Source organism: Gymnodraco acuticeps, unplaced genomic scaffold, assembly GCF_902827175.1.
Source record: "Gymnodraco acuticeps unplaced genomic scaffold, fGymAcu1.1, whole genome shotgun sequence".
NCBI classification, from domain to species: Eukaryota; Metazoa; Chordata; class Actinopteri; order Perciformes; family Bathydraconidae; genus Gymnodraco; species Gymnodraco acuticeps.
In genome coordinates, this window is record NW_022990510.1 from 1488796 (window position 1) to 1513194 (window position 24399).

The 24399-nt window shown below is 40.7% G+C and overlaps 1 protein-coding gene across 1 annotated transcript in view; it reads right to left on the minus strand.

Moving 5' to 3' along the window:
• arnt2 (aryl-hydrocarbon receptor nuclear translocator 2) overlaps positions 1 to 24399 on the minus strand; it is a 119619-nt gene that overhangs the window by 84830 nt on the left and 10390 nt on the right. The window contains exons 2-4 of the mRNA XM_034226994.1: positions 10539 to 10650; positions 5064 to 5111; positions 91 to 304 (exon numbers count right to left, since the gene is read on the minus strand). Of these exons, the coding sequence (XP_034082885.1) occupies positions 91 to 304; positions 5064 to 5111; positions 10539 to 10650 (374 nt within the window). The remainder of the gene's footprint in view (positions 1 to 90; positions 305 to 5063; positions 5112 to 10538; positions 10651 to 24399) is intronic.

The window sequence follows — 24399 nt, forward strand, 5'->3', positions numbered from 1 at the left end:
CTTCCAGATAGCCCTCCAAAACTCAATTATCTTTACCAAAATGACTTTGTAGAAATGAATGATATTAAAGGATGTTGTGTAACCCAGTACCTGTTCGGTGAGGAAGGAGGGCTTGTAGGCCCCGTCAGTGGACGTGTTGCCAGTGCCCCGCATGGACTTCATATGGGACACAGCCATGCGCAGGATGGTCAGTTTGTCAGGTTTCCTGGCCAGCGCGCTACAGGTGGGGACCATGTCTGACAGCTCCGTGATGTACTGCGTCATTTTGTTACGCCTGCGTCGTTCAATCTCACTGTGGTTCTCTCTGAACAGAGAAGAGCAGTTAGACACTTAGAGGATAGACGAGAGACTAAACTCATCACCATTCTCTTCCGAATTACTGATGGGTCCATCAACAGCCAGCTATAATCTGATTCATCTTCATCTTAATTAAATGGTATTAAACCATTACATCTCACTTTACACACGAAGGCCCATTGCCTGGAATATGTCACCACTGCATGCCAGATACTCATTATTTTATTTTCAGATGTCTGGTTTGAGTTTCCTCTTTGAAAACGATTGAGGACTCATAACAACACAGGGTGAGCCAGCAACATATTTTATATGTTATTGTTTTTTTAATCACCCAAAACTGTAAAATGTACACTTTTCATAATACTCTTTTTCTCAAAAATGTTGGCATATATTCATGCCAATAAATAATAAATAAAATGAGTTGTGTAAGCAGCTCCATCAGACCGGATGCAGTTTACAAAGACTGGCTCATATATCTGGGTAATATGGTCAAAATAATGACAGCACAATACATATTTGTTATGTGAGCAAATATACAGTATATTAGGGCTGCTCAATTAATCGAATTACGATTACGATTATGGCTTGCAACGATTACGAAAACAACATAATCAAATTAAAAACGATTATTTTTTGTATTATTATTACTTTTTTTTTATTACTTTTTTTTCAGTTGAATTATACTTAAAGTTCAGGGTAATCAACTGTTAAAAACACACTGTTCAAATGTTTTTTCTCCAATAAATTGATGTTTTCAAAGTCAATGGATAATCGTTTTTAATAATCGTGATATCAATTATTGACCCAGTGGAGTGAGTGGAATATGTTGAATATGTTTACCAAAATGTTGGCTATTATGTTAAGGAGTTTTCAGGTTGTGACAGTGCACTGCAACATGTTTGTTGATCTTGTTTATTGGTATTTATTATTTTGATATTATTTATTTAAATGTAGACATGAATGTATAATTTATTTATTTTTGTATTGGTTTTTCAGTTGATTACCCTGAACGTATAATTCAACAATTAAAAAGTTCAAATTATTATTTGTATTTGTTATAAAGTACAATAAATGGATGTTTTCAAAGTCAATGAATAATCGCATTTAATAATCGCAATTACAATTATTTACCCAAATAATCGAGATTATGATTTTTGCCATAATCGAGCAGCCCTACAGTATATACAAATATTATACCAAGACAATATCACTGTTGTAATTATCTAGTAGTATACCAAAGTAAATAACTAAATTAGATGCAAACATAAAATGATTATATACATTTTTAAAGAAAATCTGTGAAATGTCTGCAACATGGGAAGATCAAGTATGGGTCAAAAGTTGAAATACCTTATTTCTGATAGAACTTTTCATCCAAACCTTTACATAGAGAAATGGCCTGTCTAATGTGAGGTCATCCACTTTGTGTCTAGGGGAGCTTTAGGGATTGAGCTATCAACACAGCAGACATCTTTGTTTCCATGTTTATCTGACAGAGCTCTTATTATTGAAGCTGTTGAGGACTTGGGTCTGTCATTTTCTGTGTCGACACAGAACGCCTACTCTGGAGAGTGGGCTGCCATATGATTGGTTAGAAAAACTTTAGTGTGATGTGATTTGTTGTTAGAAGTCAGTTATCAGTATTTCTGTTGTCCAGCCTCACTGACATCTGCACACCTGCTGAATAAACTACTCAAGTGTGGTCTAATAAGGACTTTTAAATGGAGGATCACTGATTAGTAGGTCACGTTCTTTGGATCAGAGGGGGGTATAGTGTTCCGGCAGTCTGTGGGGCCCTGACTCAGGGGACATCCTCTGTGGCCCCCAGCTGGCTAGGCCTACCTGGCATATCTTTCATTCTCCACACCAGGAATCTGATCATCATCATCATACCTGCAGAGAAGAGAGGACCGCACATGTAACTCATCGTACACACAGTGTAAAGACATCATGAAGCAGCTTTGCTATCTGTACTCCTCAAATGCACTGATGGTCACAACATAATGTCAGACTCAATGTTTAATGCTTGATGGTAAAAACATGGCCGGTGTAACAGGTGCATTGATAATGCAATTGTGTATTTATTTATTAGCTATCAACATGCTATTTGCATTAATAACATGAATTTATATATATATATATATATATATATATATATATATATATATAGTATAAATTCATCATGTTAATGCATACATTTACTTTGTAGAACACAAAGCATCCAAAAGTCATTCCACAGTGATTATTAGTGATACAAACAGGATGATATTATATTCTTTAATAATATAAAACTTTAAAAAAAGATCCATTTGAATACAGAGCACTTTTACTTTTGATACTTGAGTACATTTTGCTCAGAAAACTTGTGTACTTTTACTTAAGTCACATTTAAACTCAGGACGTATTTTAAGACCACAGTATTTCTACTTTTACTTAAAGTGGACCTATCATGCTATATTTGAATAATATAGTGTAGGACCATACCTATATAAGGCATATTTATACTTTTTATTTTTCAAAATACCAAACAGATCATGCATTTTAGCCATTCCTCATTTCTTTCAATTTAACACTGTCTTTGCATGGGCTGATTCTGTGAGAACAGCACCATCTACAGGCCTGGCATATGTACTACAGCGTCTCCAGCGCTTTCGAACGGCAATGTCCGTGGCTGTCTCCTCCTGATTGGTGGAGTTGGCCCAATAGCCGTAGCGCCACTTCTGTGACGTCACAGAAGTGTTCAAATCTGGATCAGTCTGTATCAGATCCGTTGCAGCCCCTTTTTAAGAGATTTGGGTGTGGAGGAAAATAGAGAGGGTTGTGTTTTCTGACACTTGATGAGTTCCCTGGAACACCAGGGAAACATATTCATGTATAAAAGACGTACAAAAGTGCATTTTGCATGATAGGTCACCTTTAAGTAAAAGATCTGAGAATTTTCCATCACAGTGAACTAGAGCTGTTGGTTAAGAGAAGCAGTATTGTAGTATTTCTGCAGCAGAGGGCAGCTCCTCCTCCTCCACTGGCACGCTCAACTTAGCAGAACAAAGGCCACTAGGGTGGGTGGAGGGGTCAGGGGGATGGGATTTTGGGCTGACAGCCCAGGAGCACAGCGGAGAACCCGGAAGGGATCTCGGGCGGACGGCCCGGGGGCAAAGCAGAAGCCGAGAACGGGGACTCGGGCGGACGGCCCGGGGGCAAGGCAGAGTCCATGATGGGGCGACGGCCACAGCGGGCAAACTCAGGGGGCCGAGCATGAGGGCGAAGGCAGCGGCAGCGGCAGGAAGAGTCAGGGGGCCGGGCCCGAGGGCGAAGACCGCGGCACTCAGGGGGCCGGGCTCGAGGGCGAAGACCGCGGCTCTCAGGGGGCCGGGCTCGAGGGCGAAAACCGCGGCTCTCAGGGGGCCGGGCTCGAGGGTGAAGACCGCGGCTCTCAGGGGGCCGGGCTCGAGGGCGAAGACCAAACAGCTCCGGAGGCTGGGCAGGACCCGGTGTCGGCCGAACAGGAACCGGAGCCGGTGGGACAGGCTTCGGCAGGATCCCCCACGGAAGAGGACCAGGAGTTGGCAGGACCCCCGACGAGACAGGTGATGGCGGGGCCTCCAACGGAACAGGACAAGGGGTTGGCAGGACCCCCGGCAGAAGAGTAGTCGGCGGGACCCCCAGAGGAACAGGACATAGAATTGGCAGGACCCCCGGCAGTAGAGTAGTCGGCGGGACCTCCAACGGGACTGGACATGGAGCTGGCAGGACCCCCAGCGGATCCTCCAACGGCACAGGACATAGGGTTGGCATGACCCCCGGCAGAAGAGTAGTCGGCGGGACCCCCAATGGGACAGGACATAGGGTTGGCAGGACCCCCGGCAGGAAAGTAGTCGGCGGGACCTCCAACGGCACAGGACATGGAGCTTTGAGATCAGCTGCTGGGCTGTCAGAAGAGGGGGAGAAAAAGAGATCTCCGTTGCCGATTTAGATGCCGATCTAGATGCCGATCTAGATCCCTCCGCTTTGCGTCGGGCTCCTGATCAGCCTGTCGTTTTTCTTTTCCCCATAATGACCGCGTCGCTGCACATTATCCCTTACATATGATTATATAGTCATTATTCATTTGTTTTAAAGCAGGAGGAGCAAACGCTTGCCTCGTGGGAGGGAGAAAAAGAGCCACAGCGGAGAATAAACAGAAGGGCAACCATGCGCCGGAAGTCTTCTTCGCTGCTTTCGAGCGGCAATGGCCGGCCTCTCATTCCCCTGATAGGTGGAGCACCCCTTTTGTGACGTGGAAAATAATTCAAATCTGGATCAATCTGTATTAGATCCGTTACAGCCCCTTTTTTTTAGAGATTTGGGTATAGAGGAAAAGAGAGAGGGTTGTATTTTCTGACACTTGGTGAGTTCCCTGACACACCGGGGACACATTCATGTATAAAAGACGTACAAGAGTGCATTTTGCATGATAGCTCCCCTTTAAGTTTTCCGCACTCCCGCGAGAATATCTCCGCAAGGGAGCGAGGTTAAGTTTAACTTTCAATTGCATGATATAGCCCAGTGCAACACCTTCATCACACATGTTGCCACTTGTTTGTACCCTTTTCAGGCGATTTGTAATCTGTTCTAGAAAAACGATGTGTTTTTTGATATTTGTGGAGTTATGTGGTCCGCGAGTGTTTTTTTATTGGTTAGGTGGCCCTTGGTATGAAAAAGTTTGAGACACACTGTTCTAGAATATTTCTCACAGGACCGTTGCTACCTGCTCTCACTGTTCTTACCTTGAGAATTTGCTTGGTCCCTCTCCGTCTTCATCGTCAAAGTCCATTCTGGGAAACAATCACAGGAAACACAATCACTACTTCTGATAGACTCACAGCGCCCTCTCATGATCAAACTGACACTTATTTATAATATGTCTCATCACTTTCCAGGCAGTAGAAATCAGTTTAAAAGAGTGGATGTTTTCATCTCAAAATGCTCATCTCACAGTTTACAGTTTCAAAACATACACCTACGACAGGAGTTAGCTGTGATGCTAGCTCAAAAAGCCAACAACAACAACATTCGACATTATTTGGTTTTGGAATATTTTGAAATGATCCATCTTTGCATAAAAGAACATGACAAACATATGTAGACAATGTAGGGCTGCTCGATTATGGCAAAAATCATAATCTCGATTATTTGGGTCAATAATTATAATTGCGATTATTAAAAACGATTATATATTTACTGTGAAAACATCAATTTATTGGAGAAAAAACATTTGAACAGTATGTTTGTAACAGTTGATTACCCTGAACTTTAAGTATAATTAAACTAAAAAATAAAATAATAAAAAAATAATCGTTTTATTTCAATTACGTGGTTTTCGTAATCGTTGCAAGCCATAATCGTAATCGCGATTAAAATACGATTAAAATACGATTAAAATACGATTAATTGAGCAGCATGTACTATTGCCATTGCAGTATAATGACCAATATGTACACACATAGTCTCCTAAAAGGAAAGATTAAAGGTGATATAAAGGGAAGGCAGAGTAGAGTGTCAGAGTGCTGCGCATCACATCCTGTTTCTACACCTCTGCTTTAAATTGCATATCTCAGCTCCACTGATCAAAGAAAAAGAAAGAGATTCAATAAATGGGCAACAAGTGATGATTATTGCGCACTTGTTGTAATTGCAAGGTTTTATTCAGTGTCATCATTGATTTGACGGTTTAACAAAACAGGTTTGCATATATTAGGTATTTCCTGAGCTAATCATCCATATTGATCATAGAGAATATGGTCAGAAAAAGCCAACGGATCTGTCCACAAATGAAGTGCAGACTCGTGTCTACCGTTCAGCCAGTCAGGGTAATTCCAAAAACATTTTTGATATGTGCTATTGATAAGCTGATCAGCTGCACCCCTATAAATTCCCAAAAATGCGATAAACTAATCACATATTGGTATTCTAAATTGTTAGTTTCTCGCCTTAAAAAGGGGTTATTACTTAACAACAATTCATTCAAAAGCTTAAAAGCAGTTTCCTTGGCAAGCAAAGGTTGATAAAGATGGGGAGGGACGCTATGCAATGTAATGGAAACAACTTTCTTTCCGGGAGTACCAACACATAATAATGTGAGCTCCCTGGAGCAGGTGAAGCATAAGGGGAAATACGGTTACAGTCAATGGCTTTTTCCAAAGCAGTTGATTGTTCAAATAAGCTTTTTATAGCCAATTACGAACCAAAACTCTAAAGATAACTTGTTCTTGGCCATGTTAGGCGTTTTGCCTGGGTAACCATGGTGATCTTACCAGTTTAAAATCCACCTTTTTTAATATTCAAAACTAACGTTATGCCCAGCACACCTCGCTATCGCACAGATCTTTCTTCTAAGCACTTCCCTCTGGATATTTGCATGTACACACCAATGGTTGCGTTAGACTTTTTCGTTGTCCGTCATTTTGACGGACAGGATCGTAAAATTTCAGCCATAATCCATTATTATCCGTCATTTTATTTTTCATGTTTTAATGATGAGATGAGACCTATTTAATATTTATGTTTGGGTACTGAGCAGCAAATGTTCATTCATTCATGTTTTAATGATTCACACAGAAATTTTAAGGGCATGGAGAAAAAAAAAGATGAACAGAGACACCGACCGTGTGGTCACTTTTCATGTCAACACGAACATGAATGATTTATTTTTTCCTGCACTGACAGCACAGCAGAGGGGGGCTGAGGCCGCTAAAAACACCAAGACCATTGTGCCTAAACAGGCAAATATGATGCCATCGTTTAAATGAGACAATTACAATCAAAATATGAACAAAAAATTTACAAGAACAACTCAATTGACCTGCTGTAGCCTGAACGCTGATTTCTGCATCGTCGTGCACCCTCGGACAAATCCGTTACTCATCTTAGCTTTTCTACAGATGTCACAGAACATTTTGCCATCTTCCCTCCTCCGCCACTTAAACTCTTGCTCCCACTGAACCCGGTACTCCCGCTTGAACTCCTTGCCACTTGCTTGCCCCTCTGCCGCTGGCTGAACGTTGTCAGTCTTAGTCTTACTGGCTTGTCCTTCATCCTCCACCGCATCAATCCCTCTTTTCACCTCGTTTATCCACACCATCACAATTACTGGGCTTATTAAAAAAGCTTCGGACGATCAGCTGCCGTGACATTTTGCGATTGCTAAAGCCGGTTAAACAACGAGGTAATCAACGAGGTCAAAAACAAGACTAGACAATAGCTACTTAATATGCACACACTCGCCACCAACTGGACAGCATGTGAATGACTAAATAATAGTTACAGTAGAGTACAGTAGATCGCCCTCAGTCTACCTGGCCACTAAGGATGTAATATAATGTTGGCCGCTGGTGGACATTTTGGCGCTGTTCCGAGTTGTGTTCTAATCCGTCAAAATGACGGACTGCTTTCAGATTTTTCCGTCATTGTTAGAAAAAATCCGTCATTGACGGAAAATATTCGGTTAACGCGACCTCTGGTACACACACAGTATGCTGTTTGGTATGCTCCATCAAGCTGGGGGCTTCATGCATCGTGGCAGCATCAGGGGCTGAGGAGAGGATCAATGTGTCTGTTGTTGACTTTGGATCCTCTTACTGAACTACAACCTGCCTCTACTACACACACACACCTTAATAAATAAAGCATAATTGACAGACAATAACAGTCCCTGTAGCCTCGCTGAGCCAAGTTTATTTGGCGTATTGCCAAGAACCTGATTATTAATTCATGTGTATGCAGGCCTAATGCTGTGTACAGGTTAAATGCATCGAGCTGGCCCCTGGAGATTAGATGTACAAGGTAGTCACATTGCTTATTTTCCTTTCATTTTTACAATGACAGAAAAAGCATTATTATTTAATAAGGAGAGGATGAAGAGCTAATGTTTACCCAATATTCAGAAAGGACACATCATTGTTGGTAGGGGTAGAAAAAATCCTCTTAAATTAGAGCTCATTGAATTGTCAAAAAAGTAACTAAAGCAACTAAAAAGTGATTCATTATTTAAGTCTATCATTATGCAGGTTTTCATGGTCACGGTCAACTATATTTTCTTTTTAGTTCCGTTTTAAAAAATGTTTCTATTTTATGTTTGTTTATTTCCTACCCTTTTTATTTTTTCAAATGATGTGCAATGCCTTGTCATGACAAATCATTTTTCCTAATTTAGGATCAGTAAAGTACATCTTATCTTATCTCAAATACTAAGTATTTGATGGTATTCCCTGTCATCTACAAGAGAACAAAATGGAGTTTAAAGGACCAAAACATGAATCACAAATATTTTTTTGAATTAATAATGTAATTGTTCTTTAAAAGATGTTGTATTAATGTGTTTGTCTAAATAATTCCTATATACATATCATATTGAAGCGATGGGGCCCGGCCCTGTTTCTGCACTGTATAGCCCCTTCACGAAGAACCCAGTTACTAGGATCAATTAGGAGAAGATGGTGATCATTAAAACAATCATTTATGTGTGACCAGTACCCACAAAGACATCTCTCCATATGTCACAACAGAAGATGCTTTACAGGTTAAGTATCGTCAGCTCAGGTTAGCTATCATGGAGGCAGTGAAGATAAGAAGTTCACCAGAACATATATATATCAAGTACAGTGATCTCATGAAAATAAAGATTAGTGTGTTGTACTTTAGCTGTGTGTGATGCAGGGTGCTTTAGTTATGTCCCTATGTTTAATGATGGGGCGTTTCAGACAGCAGCAGTAATGTAAACCGCTGCTGAACATATATTTCATGTCACAATACTAAATGACTCTTTCAGCCTTTTCTGCTAAACATATATTCTTTTTAGTAATGGTCGCAAATCAACAACACATATGGCACCACCATCTTTCAGCAAATCAATAAAACAGCCGGTGTGCTAGTGAGAGAGGCAGAGAAATAGTGAGACAGCACCTACTTGTTAGGCAGTATATGGATATTATACCAATACTGTGATATGACACTCTTAGATTTTGGTATATATATCGCTTTCATTTTCTGAAATGTTCTAGTTGTTCCATCATTAATATGCATTACTCTGCAACATGTTTTGTTTGTATACATTGTGCAGAATTTCCCCTGTACTGAATAGTCGATGCAAGACAGCAAATGACCGAGGAGGAGGGAAAGAAAAGCAAAACATAAAAACGTCTCCACCTACACTTAAACCTGAAACACTATGGTTACACAATCTGTTATAGAATTAAACTGACTATTTCCCTTATAGAACTTCTTGCTTTTTTTTTAACCCAAGTGCTATTTCTGTCCAAGCCTGGAAATATAAAAAAACTGAAAACTCTGTTCCCCCAATAAACAGTGAGTGGTTACTGAATAAAAGAACGCTGTTTGGTTAATAAATGACCGGTATGCTCCCAGATGCTTTGAACAATAGAGTCAACAAAGCCGCTAAGCTTATTAAAAGAGCTATGATTTGTAAATGGATGATAGGCAGGTCGGCAGTTACATGGAGCATAGCAAAGGTAGATGTTGTGCCTTTCAAGAATACACACAGTTTAAAACCCAATAATTGCCTGATCAGAATATGAACAAACTACTGGGTCAGCAGCCAGACCTTAAATACTGAGATCACACTGATCCTGATGGGACAATCTATGACAAGCACATCAACCAATCTGAACACAGTACACTTTCCATTGGAATATTTGTTTGCAATTACATGGAAAAAAAGTCCAAAAGGAAGTATGAAGCTGGGTGCTTCACACCCCTTTTGATTGACTTATTGTTCTGTGTTCTAAAGGATATCTCGACAACGCATCAGTGCTGTTGTCAAACAGACTAGCATCGTCCTCTTGGATTTTATTATCGGTTTGACTTTTTTTTTTCACTAATACAACCAAACAGAAGATGTGGCTCGTTGTCTTTGTTATTATAGTTTCCATCTCAGGGAGACGGTCAGACGCTTTTCTGAAAATGTGCAATGTTTTCAAACCAAACCAGTCATACCTGCTGCAGAGCGCTCGGAAAAGACGCTGCTGTGCTTTTTCTCCACGTGGTTCCATAAGATGCCATGCACACTGTGTAGACACTCTTTGAGGCAGATGTTACTAGCCAGTGTGAAAGGGGACCCACAAACATCTGTTGTCTCCTGGGAACTGTCAGCTGTTATTTTGAGACTCTGCTTTAAAAATATTTAAACCTCTTGCTGTAACGATGTACAGTATATGTAGTGGTTACTCTCTGGAGCAGGTACTCACCCTCCTGACCTCCTCTTCCCCCCGCGGCCTGGCACAGCTCCTCCCATCCTCACCTGACCGGCTCCAACGGCCCCCGGCATGGCGACGGTCCCCGGCAACTCACTGCCCATCTCTGGAGGACACAAGAGCAGAGTCAGCACCAGTCTGTCACACAGGACCACCATCCAACATCGTTTCCTATTTCTTCAATACTTTTAAAAACATTTTCTCTAGTATCTGACATGTTTTGAAGAGTGATTCATCTTAAAAATATAGAAATAGATGTACAGGGCTCAACGCTAACTTTTAAAAGTGGTTGCCAGGCTGGCAACCAGGCATCAACTTTTGGTTGCCAAAACTGAAAATACGGTTGCCATTTTTAGTCACCTTATATTTTAAATAATGAAGATACTATACAGTTATACATCAACTTAATAATGAACATGTGACACAAAAGAATGTTCAAATGCTTTACAATAAGTAATTAACACAATTATTTGAAACTTAAGTGGTAGGAAACTTGTCCACCCTCAATTGCTGGTATACTAAATACAAGTGGTGCAGCTGCTGTCATGTTCTTCACAGATCCCTCACAAATGAATTGAGCAAGTCACTAGTTTCTTGGTCATCCGTTGTCTCCCTTTCAAATGTGGGTTTTCTTGACCTTTGTGCTGACCCCCAACATAGATCCACTGGCCCTTCAGCATCGAAGTCTTGATTGTGATTCTGTCATTGGCCAGACTAATACATTTCTAATGTTAAATAAATGAAAACCATTCACAGTTAGGAATTAGATATTAATTAGTAATGCTGTAAATTACCTTTAATATGTCTAACTATATTTAAAATGTGTGACCTTTTTATAGAAGTGATTATATTTGTATGCCGATATTCTCCTATGGTAAAGTTTCGTTTAGCACTTTTATTTTGGTAGTAACAAGATCGGGACTCTTATTTTGAAGGAACTTTTACCGGAAGTGAATGCACAACTAAGCAGAATGTACATATATATTTCGCCTCCCAAGACTTTACACATTTCCTCTTTGCTTTCGTTCGGGTTCACCTTGCGCTTTATCAGTTGAATCACTTTGAACATTCGTTTGAGATGTTGACGGGTTGGCTGAACTTTTTACCGCACAGTCAAACAACTTAATTTGCTTCGCCATTTTTTGTAAAACAAACACACGGTGCACCGCCATGTGCCCACGCGAGTAAACGTGCATTGTTTTCTGGCTCCGTAATCACACCAATGCACGTGCAACTTAAAGAGCCTGTGACACGGGTTTCACCCATCATCCAAACCCATCCATTTGAGTAAATATTGTCCCCTTGAAAACCGTTACTGAACTGATTTTGGATATTTGTACTTTGATAACCATTAATCTGCCCTTCAATGTTGACCATTTCCTGGATCTTCTCGGGGATTCTTCAAGTCCCGCCAAATTATGTGTGACGTAATTGCGGGCCAGGAGCTCCAGCTGCACCGTTCCGGATCCCAGCATCTGCATGAAAACGCACGATGGCGCACACAGCAGCAAGCTCAGACAGCTCAGACAGTTTAATTTTGAACGTGTCTGAGAGCTCATATGAGGCTGAAGGATCGGTTTATGTTGTATCTGTTAGAAGTTTAGGAATTAGGTGCGTCAATATGGGCGATCATACGGTCATGTAGCCAGTGGTGGACTGGGACTAAAAATTAGGGATGCTCCGATCGATCGGTCACCGATCGATATCGGCCGATACTCACTCTCTACCGATCGATCGGTGCTCTCTAAACATGCCGATCGCGAGAGCATGACGTAAAATACATGACACTTTTCTCTGTGTGCGGCAAAACAAGCTCGCCAAAATGGCTTCACCGGTCTGGCATTATTGTAAGGTGTCCGAAAAAGACAGTAAAATAGCGGTATGCAACGTGTGTGAAGCAGAAATCCTGCAGCTCCGCCCGCCGGACAGGTAAGCGCAGCGAAACACACACACAGGGAGAACCAGACCGCAGTTCATTTCCTCATATTCCAAACGAGAAATTACGGTAGCAAATCACCCGGTTCTTTACGACCAGAACTATTAACGGGATACAAACCGGAGGAACCAGGCATGGAAGGGAGGTGGCAGAGACAGTGGGTGAAACTGGTAGGTTTTCGCCTGTTTGGGGAGTTTATATATATATATATTGCTCGCATAAAATCCCCGGGGTTTTTTTGCTTTGTATGTCGGGGGCGGGAGATTCATGTGATTGGTTGTTGGTTGCGTTGCTCGCAAAAAATCCCCAAGCTTTCAGACACGCCCAGCTCCAAGATTTTCAAGATTTTTGAAAAGCTGCTGTGTGGACGTACCGTAAGAGTTAGACCCAACACACTTAGCTATTTGATCTACCTCTGGAACAAGCTAAACTAGTTATTATAAATATATGTATTCTTCATTGTCGGGTCACTCATTACTGGATCAGTGAGCTGCATGAGATACTGACAGGCTGTCAGGAGAGAGAGAGAGGGAGGGAGAGGGAGGGAGAGAGGAAAAGAGAGCGCTTCCGCTAATTTCTCCCGTGTTATTATCCAAAGTGAATGTAAACTTGAATAATGTACATCATTTGAATGTAATAATTAAGTTGATTGTTGTTTGTGGAAGCTCCAGTGAATGAGCCCCATTAACTGAGTTTTAAACATCACTTTAAATGGAAGATTTAAAGTGATGTTTAAATCTTCCATTTAGGCCCCGCCCACTCGATCGGATCGGCGATCGGTATCGGCCGATACTGATTCCGGCGATCGGCCCCGAAATTGGCGATCGGAGCATCCCTACTAAAAATCATCCCGGGACTCTCGACCGGCCCACTTCGGTACCGCTAGTAAATTGTCAATGGGGAAAATGGGGGATGTGCTAGTGACTTATCCGACCGGCCCACTTCGTTACCGGCCCATCGGGATTCGTCCCAATGGCCAGTCCGCCACTGCACCCAGCCCAGCCCACGTAAACTGTCAACGGGGGGAGCCTCGCTGCGGGGAAACGGTGGACCTAGTGTCCCGATCGGAGTGGGAATAATAATAATAATCCGTGCATTTTATCCATTAATTTCCCCAACATTGTGGTAAAAAAAACACACGTTTAATCCATGTTGGTGTACTACAACTACAAAAAGCATCGGTTTGTTTTCTCATCAGGAAATGCAGACTCAAACAAACGATTTTCAATCATCATCCTCACGATCATTTAATGTATCATATATTCGCGAATTGACATGAAAGCACTAATAAATGTAGTTTCATCCACTTGAGTTTACAACTACAAAAATTATCGATTTGTTCGATTCAGACGGGAGGAAATTCAGCAGCTCTCACTACCAATATTTAATCCTAATGTAATCATCATCTTCACCACGATCATTTATGTTTATGTTCGCCGAATTGACATGAAAGCACTGACAAATATGAATATACTGTAGTCAACTTCATTACAACGTTATTGACGTAACTAAACTCAGTAATTCACAATTTCTACGCATGACAACACACTTTGTCCGTGTTTGGCTCTCTCGCCGCACAGTGAAGCGTTCCCGCATTGACGTCACTTCCGGCTTCCCCCAAAATGAGTCGAAGGAATTTCCCCGCGATGTTCGAAATGATTGATATTTATCGGAACGGTATCGCACCTTCTTTTTTAAGCTGACTGTTCGAGATTACTAGTAGCCCAATATTTCATTGCACAACAGTTGTTGGGATGCTGTCACAGGCTCTTTAAGTATCAGGTTCCGACTGGTCACAACAATAATTAAATATCACTCTCAATACAACAAATAATTAACATTTATCTATTTTGGGGTGCACATTTAGCTGTTTGCTGTCCTTATTTCTTTATGTTAAAAACTGGTTGCCACTGATAGCAACCAAAGGCCAAGAAGTGGTTGACATTTTTTCTGAATGGTTGCCAATGGCAACCTGGCAACCGTTACTGTCGAGCCCTGATGTATTTAATAATATATATAATGTGTGTAAAAATATATTTTGAAAGGCCCCACTCTTTTGTGGAGTTTTTGACCAGAGTTTTGCCATAAGGCCAAAGCAAGATGATCTGGTAACTCAATTGTATCTTCTGCATGTCAGTCATGCATTGTTTTGAAATGTGGCAACAAAGGAAATGAATCAGACTACAGGCTGACAAACAATGCATGTTTCAGAATATTTATAATTCAACTCTGCCAAAGATTAATGAGCAAGACAATGCAACACCTTTCTGTTCTTGAAAAGAAAAATACATTATTGTTCCACAGAAATAATTTGTTTAAAATTATTTGAACTGATTTCCAAAATGTCTGGATCTATGGAAAGAAAGATTAAAAAGCTTAACTGCATCACAGCTTATCGCCATAGAGAATGAAACGGAAATATTTGGTAAATCAAGAAATCATGACCCCCAGAAAGGGTCAGAACATGGTTGCAATATGACTCCTTTCCAACAACACACCGATTTTGAACTTACTATAATTTAAGAGAAGTTGAAATATAAGTCTGTGATGCTAGAACCTGCATATTTGGGGTTCTTTGTGATTGAAACATGCTTAAAGAATAACACATTTAGTGTGTCCATCAACCAGTCTGGTTAATTGGTGGATGTATAAAAATAACTGGATAAAACGTCGGCGATGGGGGGAAATAACTCTGGATTCAGCTTTTAGCGCATTATACAACCGTTAAACCTTAACGATTTAAATAAGGGCTATCGAGACTGGGTAGTAGATTTAACAACAAAATTATCTGATTTACAGATGTCTCTTTCCTCATGTTAGTCAATGGGGGAAAGTATTTTTGGGCCTTATGAAGTCGCAGAGTGACGCAAAAGTTATATCACCACCGTTTGGGCACAACAAACATAATTTGCTTCAGTGTCAGGCGCACTTCCTTGGGGCTTGGGTTGATCCCTGCAGGGTAGGACAGATGACTTTCTTAGCAACATTGGGTTCAAATGATCAGGGCTTTAAACGTTGGTGTGAGTGTGAGAAAACCCTGTAGTTCTGAACTTCAGTTTCAGCTGTCAGCACATGTTCCACAGGGCTTTGTAGAGCAGTCAGTCTCCAGACCCACAGCGCCACCTGGAGCTCTGGTTACCTGCTTCAATACCAAATACTGTCTGAAGTTTGGTAATACACACACATCCCCCCCAATTGTCTTTATCTTGTGTCCCACATTCACTAGCACAGTGTGAAGAAAACACACAGAAGAAACAACCCAAAACCACTGACAGAAATAAAAACATTACATCACTGCTAAATTAGATAATTAACTACCAAAGACATAAACTGACATGAAAACGCTTAAAGCAAAAAAGTAGGGATGCACCGAATATTCGGCCACCGAAAATTATCGGCCGAAAATGGTTAAAAAGGCCCTTTCGGCTTTCGGCCGAAAGGGTTTTAGCACCGGAAAAATATCACCGAATGTCAGAACAGGCTTACGTTGGTAACCTAACGTGTTGTTGTGATGACGTAATAAAGACGCGGCGACCATGCTCGCGGCTGGCTCACAGGGGGGGGGGGGACATTGACCTTTGTCATCGAGATTGCCCTGAGCCTTTAACAAATCGTATTAAATAATCTGATGACAGAACTGTAAACAGAATAGCTGAAATTTTAACAAACTAAATAACTCAGTTTCCTCTAATCATTAACCCATGTTGTATAATGTAGTTAACTCTGTGTGTTGCTGCTAGCATACATAACACCTGACGTGGAAACGTTACTCGTGGATGGGGCTACAGAGCTGCTAGAAAGACGGTCGAACCCGGTACATTCCTCCGTCTGCATGCGGTGCACTTTTGCTAAATGTTTAGACAAATTGCTCGTGCTTACATGCTAAACTCTTATTGCACTTATGGTAACAAGTATTCTCCACATCGAGACGGGTAAAGTTTAACCACACCTCGGAGCGCGTTCTCTCCGCCATCTCCGCAGTGTGCTCCGCTGCATGTAGCAGCTGCGTGTGTGTAAACTGCCCCGCACCCTCGCACACAGACGGGGGAGAGAGATCTCGTCTGATCGAAAATACATCATAGACGCATTTGTTGTCTTTGCATATTAGAAACGAGTTGGCGACACTAAGACTGCGAGATAATGTTTTTTAGCAATAATACATGACATATATAAATGTACTGTATGCATTCAAAAGTGCTGAATAAATGTTTTATGGACCCATAATAGTGATTATTATTTAAGTTAAGTTTTGCCATAATCATGTCTATTTCCATAATCAGGTAGCTGAACAACATTGGTAAAAAATGTATACATTATATATATATATATTTCTATTAATAATTTTCGGCATTCGGTTTTCGGCCAACTGTTTCCTATTTTCGGTATCGGTTTCGGCCAAGAATTTCCCATTCGGTGCACCCCTACAAAAAAGGAAAGTAAAGAGGTCCAAAAATACTAAATTATATAAAACAATATATCAATATATATTTCTTTACTCGGTAATGGAGGTAAAAACAATGCTGACAGGATGTATACTGTCTCCATCTTCCTCTCATATTTACCTCTCCCTCTCCCTCAATACATTATTTTCCTCCATGTTTATACCCCACTCCATGCCTCACTGTTTTCCCCTCCATCTCTCCGCTCCATTCACCCCCCAATCACTCACTCTCTCACTCATTGAGCTAGCTGTAATGGATCGGCCAAACAAACCCTCTGCTATGCCCCAGTGCAGCGAGTAACATAGTTAATATTTGATACCGAGTGCATTCCCACCCCCGACCCCCCTCCACATCTTTCCAGATAAACGGAGTCACACTCCAGTGCAGGCCTTCCAGGAGCAGTGCTCCATCACTCATTCATGAGGTGGCTTTGGTACCACACGGCTCTAAACCAGCCCCTGACAAGAGACAGCTTCTCACAATCAGTGCAGTCATCAGCCACAGCCGTCTGAAAGGCACCCATTATAACCAGTGGTATCAGGTACTGTTCTGAAGTATATTTATCAGGTACTTGTACTTTACTTGAGTGTTTCAATGGACGCTACTTTATACTTGTACTCCACAGCATTTTCGAAAACAAATATTGGACTTTTCACTCCACTACATTTTGACAAGATTAGTTACCAGTTACTTTTTTCAGGTTCATTATTAATGCAACTATTCAATCAACTAATACATTGTGATGTACTAATATTGATGGAGTTACCTGGCAGTATAAAAAGTATTCAAGTTATTTTATCAGATGCAAACATAAAATTAACACAATGCATTACAAATGATAATCCAGTAATATCATATTTATTATTCAAAAGATTGCCACTTTGGATAATGGGTACTTTTAAATGTAGTATTTAAGTATATATTACTGCTTTTTGTACTTTTACTTAAGTATCATTTTGAATAAGTTACTGATTATTACACAAAACACAAACAAGCCGTGGTGTTACACCTGTACCATTACAAAATATATATTGGCTAGCTCCCGATCACCTTTTTTTGCTCCCGATCCGATCCCGATCATTTGATTTTGACAATCTGCTGATAACGATTTTTCCCGATCCGATCTTTATGCAATGCATTAAGAAAAAAGGTAACAGATAACAGCTGGTCATTGAACGCGATGAATTCAGCTATCTTGGCTGTTATTTTTTTGGCCTTTTCACTGTTCTGGGGCAGTTTCTCTTTCCTTTTCAAGGTCTCTGAAAGTGTCGGTTGTTTCAGTGCCGTTACCTGAGTGGCCGCTGTGTACTCGTCGTGTTGCTGTTTGTTTCTCAGGTGGCGTATTAGATTGGTCGTGTTGAACGTAGCTCTGTTCTTTCCACCACGCGGAACCTCCTTCTTGCAAACATTGCATCTGGCTGTTACACTGCCTTCGCTTTCAATTTCATAATACTTCCAAACTCCTGACATTTGCTCCGTCCCGACTCCCGAGTCACCAGCTGAACGTAGCCTCTCGTTAGCTTACTGCTACTATTAGACACTGCGCCCACTCTGTTGCCAGATTTGAGAGAAATAAGCAACCAGGTCTGAAAACAAGCCCAACAGAAGCAACACATACATGATGTTGTGTCATTTTAAACAAAAACTAAGTCCTCAGGATGACTTTAAGACGTGAACATGGTCATTTTTGTTTAGTAACATTAAATAAAATAATAAAAATATTTTATAAAAAAAGAAATCCAGATCCCCGATTTTTTTTCTCCCGATTCCGATCTTTTGAAAATCACGTGATCGGTTCCGATCCCCGATCATGTGATCGGATCGGGACATCTCTAATATTGGCTTTTTAAAGCAAGTCCAATTGGTCACCTTTTCTGATAAAATAAGAGAACATTGAAGACAAAACGCTGTGTGTGTCCTCGGGGGGGCTGTGTGATGATCGGGTATTGACATTTAAACAGAAAAGCTCTCTACTATAGGGGTGTACTACAACGACAGATTAGTGGGTTAGCGAGGTTTGTTGACCCTAAAGCCAGAGTTTTCCATATAACGGTGGCTCTCTTTTGAGCTGGCTACATCACCATGGTAATTTATGCTGCAGACATAAACTGCTTCAGACCAGATTATGTTCAGAGTTTAGGATTTAAATAGTCTCAAAAGGGCCGATCATTCACTAGTTTCTTTGAGAATTCCTATTGGTAAATTTGGACATTCCAGCGGTAGTTATTTATCGCTAACAGAGAGTTGCTTAGGAGAACAGACCATTGCAAACACACGTATGGTGAAAAAATAGAGAACAATTTGAAGCAGAAAAAAAACAGCGTAATATACCATCTGACAAAGGCCTGTGCTATAATGCTTCAATGAACTGCTATTCTTTATAATATACTCAGATCAATAGGAGACAGAGATGTTAAGTTATAAATCAAGGGTTTTTATTATTATTTACAGCAGGGGTGGGGAACCTTTTTCCTTTCAATTTTTACAACATCCTCCGAGGGCCGTACAAATGATTGAACTCAACCTCTGCTTAAAAAAAACTAAGATCACAGCCCATTCATTTGGCCTTTCTTTCATGCTGTGCAAAGAAAAAGCAACCTCTGAATCCAGATATCTCACCATGACTCACGCATGCATGTGCACGGTGTGGCATGACCACCAAAACAGAAAGATATGGACACAAGATGTGTGCCAATGTATTTAGTTTCCTATCCATGTGAACATCTTTTAAGTGGGGGGGGGACCTAACCTCCTCTAGGGGGGTCCGGGGCATGCTCCCCCGGGAAGATTTTTTTTTAAATATTGAAGTTAAAAGCATCAATCTGGTGCACTTTGAGAGCAACATTAAGAGATCTATGGATACATCTCTCAACACCCATATGAAACAGAACTGTAAGCAGATTTATTTTTCTTTATGAATATTTTACAAATTACTCTCCTTTCAAACTCTATTCTTGTTTATTATAACAACTTTTTAGTTACTGTCATATAGTATTTTATACCTGTTTTTCATTTAGTCTCTTGTTTTTTTATAATTATAATGATCATATCAAGGTGTGCCTTAACCTCACTGAGCTGAGGTTATCTGAGCCTCTCATGCGGCTTTCACACCAGCGCTTTTCCCGTTCTAGCTCCGTGCTAGAGCTTTTCTGGTTCAGCTCCGGTTTCCCTTTTCTGATCCCGCTGCTGCGTCATGACGTCACCGTTTACATCGCTGATTTGCTCCCCAACGCCGTTACGGCACTCACTACAACAACAACAACAACAACAACAACAACAACAACAACGGGGGACTGCGTCGGGTCGACGATCGTGTTGCTTTTAATCATACGAAGCCAGATTAAATGAAATAACGACTTCTCCAACCTTATACTTTTCTCTAGAGTGCCGTGGTTCATTGTTTATTAACCTGTTAAGCCCCGAGCCTGTTTTTCAGGTTTCAGGCTCGAAAATGACATTCCCAGAACAAATGACCATATCTTCACTTCTAAAAGGGTTACATTAATAATCATTTTTCTCAAAGCAGGGTTACACCTGTGAGTTGGATTTAGAAGTGTCAGAATCAATATAGATGTTTTTATTTTAAAGTAAATTCAGATTGAACACAGTAAAAAACTGTAAATTATAGTGTCCATCCAAAAAAATAGAATGACTTATAGTTAAAACCACCCTTGAATGATGGGATGGTAGACTCAAAGTTTTAGGAATCCAAACTATAACATATAATAAGTACCCTGTATCAAGATTGATGCAAAACAAGTGAAATTTGACCTTTTTAAGAGAGATTTAGCACAAAAAAAACACTTCTGGGGTCATTTGGGTGGATTTGACCTATCTCTGGCCCCCCTTGCTCGATTTTGCTGATTGACATCTCTTTCTAACTGTCAGAGCCAATGGAATCGAGGGGAACTCCCACATACTCCTTATTTGGTAATGTGTGTGTGTGTGTGAGACTGCCGCATAGACCGGAAGCTACGGTGAGACGATCTCCCGTAAAAGCTCCGTAAAAGGTACGTGTTGTGATGTCTGTGTTTGCTTCCCCTGTCGCAAGTTCGGATCACTCAGTGATGATATATATACCTAAATAATCTGTGGAACCTCAGCTTTAAATCGGATATCTTGTATGTGCAGCTACGATAAGTAATAATTTTTGTTGATGCCTAAACTGTCCCCAGTAGAGAAAAGACGTTAAAAGACAGAAAAATGGATGTCAGGGAAATACACAGATGAAGACAAGTTTTCTGTGAACAGACTTGGACAGCTACAGAAAACCTCGATCAGTGCAGTCATATTAAGTTATGTTGCTGTCGACGCAGTTCCAGTCATTGGTACGCAGTGGAACAGAGTATATTTTCATTTAGCGGAAGCAATACCATTGTTTAAGTATTGTGAGTCGTGCCGACTTCTGTAGTATGTAAACGTGTAATAAGCGGTATAATGTGCAGTGAAGTGGTGAGTAAGGAACAAATAACACCTATCTTTAGTTTTGTTGAGCCAGCTAAAGCAAAAACTCTGGCTCTGTTTAACTTGCTGTGTAGTATAACCCCTGGTCTTTGTTTTAATTGTTCAGCTATTTAACAAAAATACAACAGAACCACAAAGGAACAGAAAAGCTGATGTGTCTGAGCCAGGGTCGCTGCTAACCCCCTCACTCTGAGCAGCTGGTGGATTAGCTGGCTCTTGAGGAACTCTCTGACACAGTGTTGTGTTCACAGTTTCAACTTAACCGCGACCACTGACAAAGCAGCATTAGCAGACACACAGCTAACTACTCTGCAGCTAACAGGGCCTTTACCCGAACATTTTCAAATGGCTAGCCTTGTATCATGACAAATCTAACATTAAGATGCATACTGGTATTATTATGAATAATACACTGGGGCACACCCCTGCATGACTGATTAGGATTATTGCTGCTTACTCTCACAACCACAGGAGTTAGCTAGTGCTACAGTCCCTCAGCACCATGGGGAAGGATTTTTGCAATTTGTTCAGGTTTCTGTTGGTGCACAGTCTTGAACACAAAGCTAATCTATCAGTTGTAAGGTCACACTCATTGATCTTCAGCCAGCCGGAAGTTTAAATACCCCGAGGTGAAATGCATTAATGAGTCTGCAGGGAGAGCAGAGGAACGATGCACTCTCTCTCCTTTTCCATCACGGCCTCCCTCAGACAAGGTTGTTTCTGTTCTCTCTCTGCTCCCCTCACAACACATGTATCAAACAGCCTCAGGACATTAAAGGTGGGGTAGGTAATTTTGGAGAAACCAGCTCGAGTGTGCTAGAATTTGAAAATACACAGCCGGAAAAAATCTGCCACTTCCTCACAGAGCGCCTCCTCCAACACACACGAACGACCAATGAGGGCACGAGATACGGCTTCCACAGATGACATTTTTGTATGTATTTATTGCCAAAGCATTTAATTTATTCATTGTTATCGGGATGTTAAGAGCATTCCATGGAATATAACAAAAAGTGTTTCTGAAGAGAATTACCTATACCCTACCTTTAACCAAAGGGAATAAACTAACAGACAAAGTAGTTTCTTGAATTCTTGAAATGTAACCAACAAAAACAAATATTCTTAAAAGACCTGGATGAGAAATATAAATATGTTACAACTATCTCTGAAACAATAACTGACTTAATTAAAAACCTATTTTTGTCTTATGCCTGTCATCTGAATCAATTCCTTTTTATTGTGCTGCAGACTATCTTGGCCAGGTTACTCTTCAAAATGCTTTGATATGTGGCTAAGACTTAGATATATAAAACCTTTTGAAACATTGATTATTGACCAGTGTTCCTGAAAATTAAATAGTCTTTCTGACATTATTATAAACTGCTTGGTTAAGTCTATAGGGAGGCGTGTGGCGCAGTGGACTAGTGCATTGGTGTTTGGATCAGGGGAGCACAGGTTCAAACCCCACTGCAGTCAGCATGTCGTTGTGTCCCTGGGCAAGACATTCACTCCACATTGCTCCTGTGGGGATTTGTCGACAGTATTGAGTATGTAAGTCGCTTTGGATAAAAGCGTCTAACAAGTAACATGTAATATGGAAAGTTTGTCAGACCAAATCACAACAGAGTAGTTTAACAGTGACCTGCTATTATTTGTGTAAACATTACATTGGTAATTATCTATTTTGTATCATTTTAAGGCACATTCTTGCTTTAACTTTTTATGTTTATATAAATATGTTATTCAACTGATTTGGGTGTATTTTATTTATTTCATTCTAACATGTAGCAACTATCACAAAAGAGATAAATAATATTCTGATTCTGATGTGCAAATAACAGTCATTTTATTTGTAACTGGTGTTGTTACACTTTAAATAGCTCAACACCAAAGGAGTGTTTTAGAAATGGAGAAATCATGAAGGATAAACGGCCTCATAGTTGAACACAATGTAGAAGCCATTCAAACACTGATATGAATATTAATGTCAAGTACAATATCAGAGCTTATCTTACTTTGTGAATGCATAAACACACAAGAAGCAGAAGAAATACAATTTAATGGCAATATATAATTATTATTATATATGGCTTTGCCCTCTTTTATGGAACGTTGATAATGATTGATTGCCTGACAAACTGTGGCCTATTACTACTATATATCAGCAGCTTTAGGATACAGATCATTGTATAGGCATATGTTGTCAGACGAAGTCACAATAATTGACTCCCTTCTTTGAAAGGTATAGATCAGGGGTGGGCAAACTTTTTGGCTCGGGCCACTATGAGTTTTAAATTTGACAGCCAGTAGCAGATCGGTAAAAAAACATTTAGCTGTCCACTCCTCATTATACACTCGGCACTCAATGTTGACTTTTCTTTTCTCCACTCATTGTTACAGATGCAGGTTGCGTCATTGCGTCATCGTTTGCGTCATGACGTAACCGTTTACGTGCCTTCTTATGACCCACACAGCGTTTTACGTCGCTGATTTTCTCCGCAACACCGCTCACAACAACATCAATAGAGGACTGCGTCGGGTAGTTTTTAATCATACGAAGCCAGATTCAATTAAAGAACTACTTCTCCAACCTTGTACCTTTCTCCAGAGTGCCGTGGAGTATTGTTTATTAATGTGGTTCAGCTGCATTACCGCCCGCTGCAGCGCTGCTCGTCCACTGGAGTTTATTCTCCCGTTAACTCGCGGCAGCGGACGCTGTAAAGTATTCACTGTCTGACTGTCACACAAGCAGCTGATAAATATCCCCCATCCCCATCAGTGAATGTGTTTTAGTCTGAAAGCTGTTTGGCATCACAACGCTGTTATGAAAGTGTCTCTGGCATTCTACAGGTGATGTTAGCATAGCAACCAAAGCTAATCAGACTATCTTGACTACTTGTTGCTATCATATTGTGGCATAAGCCGTTTTCTACACGCATATTTTACCGGCGTAGTTTTCGTTATGATTTTACTTGTGATGGCCACATGTAGCCCATGTATTGATTCCATCCGA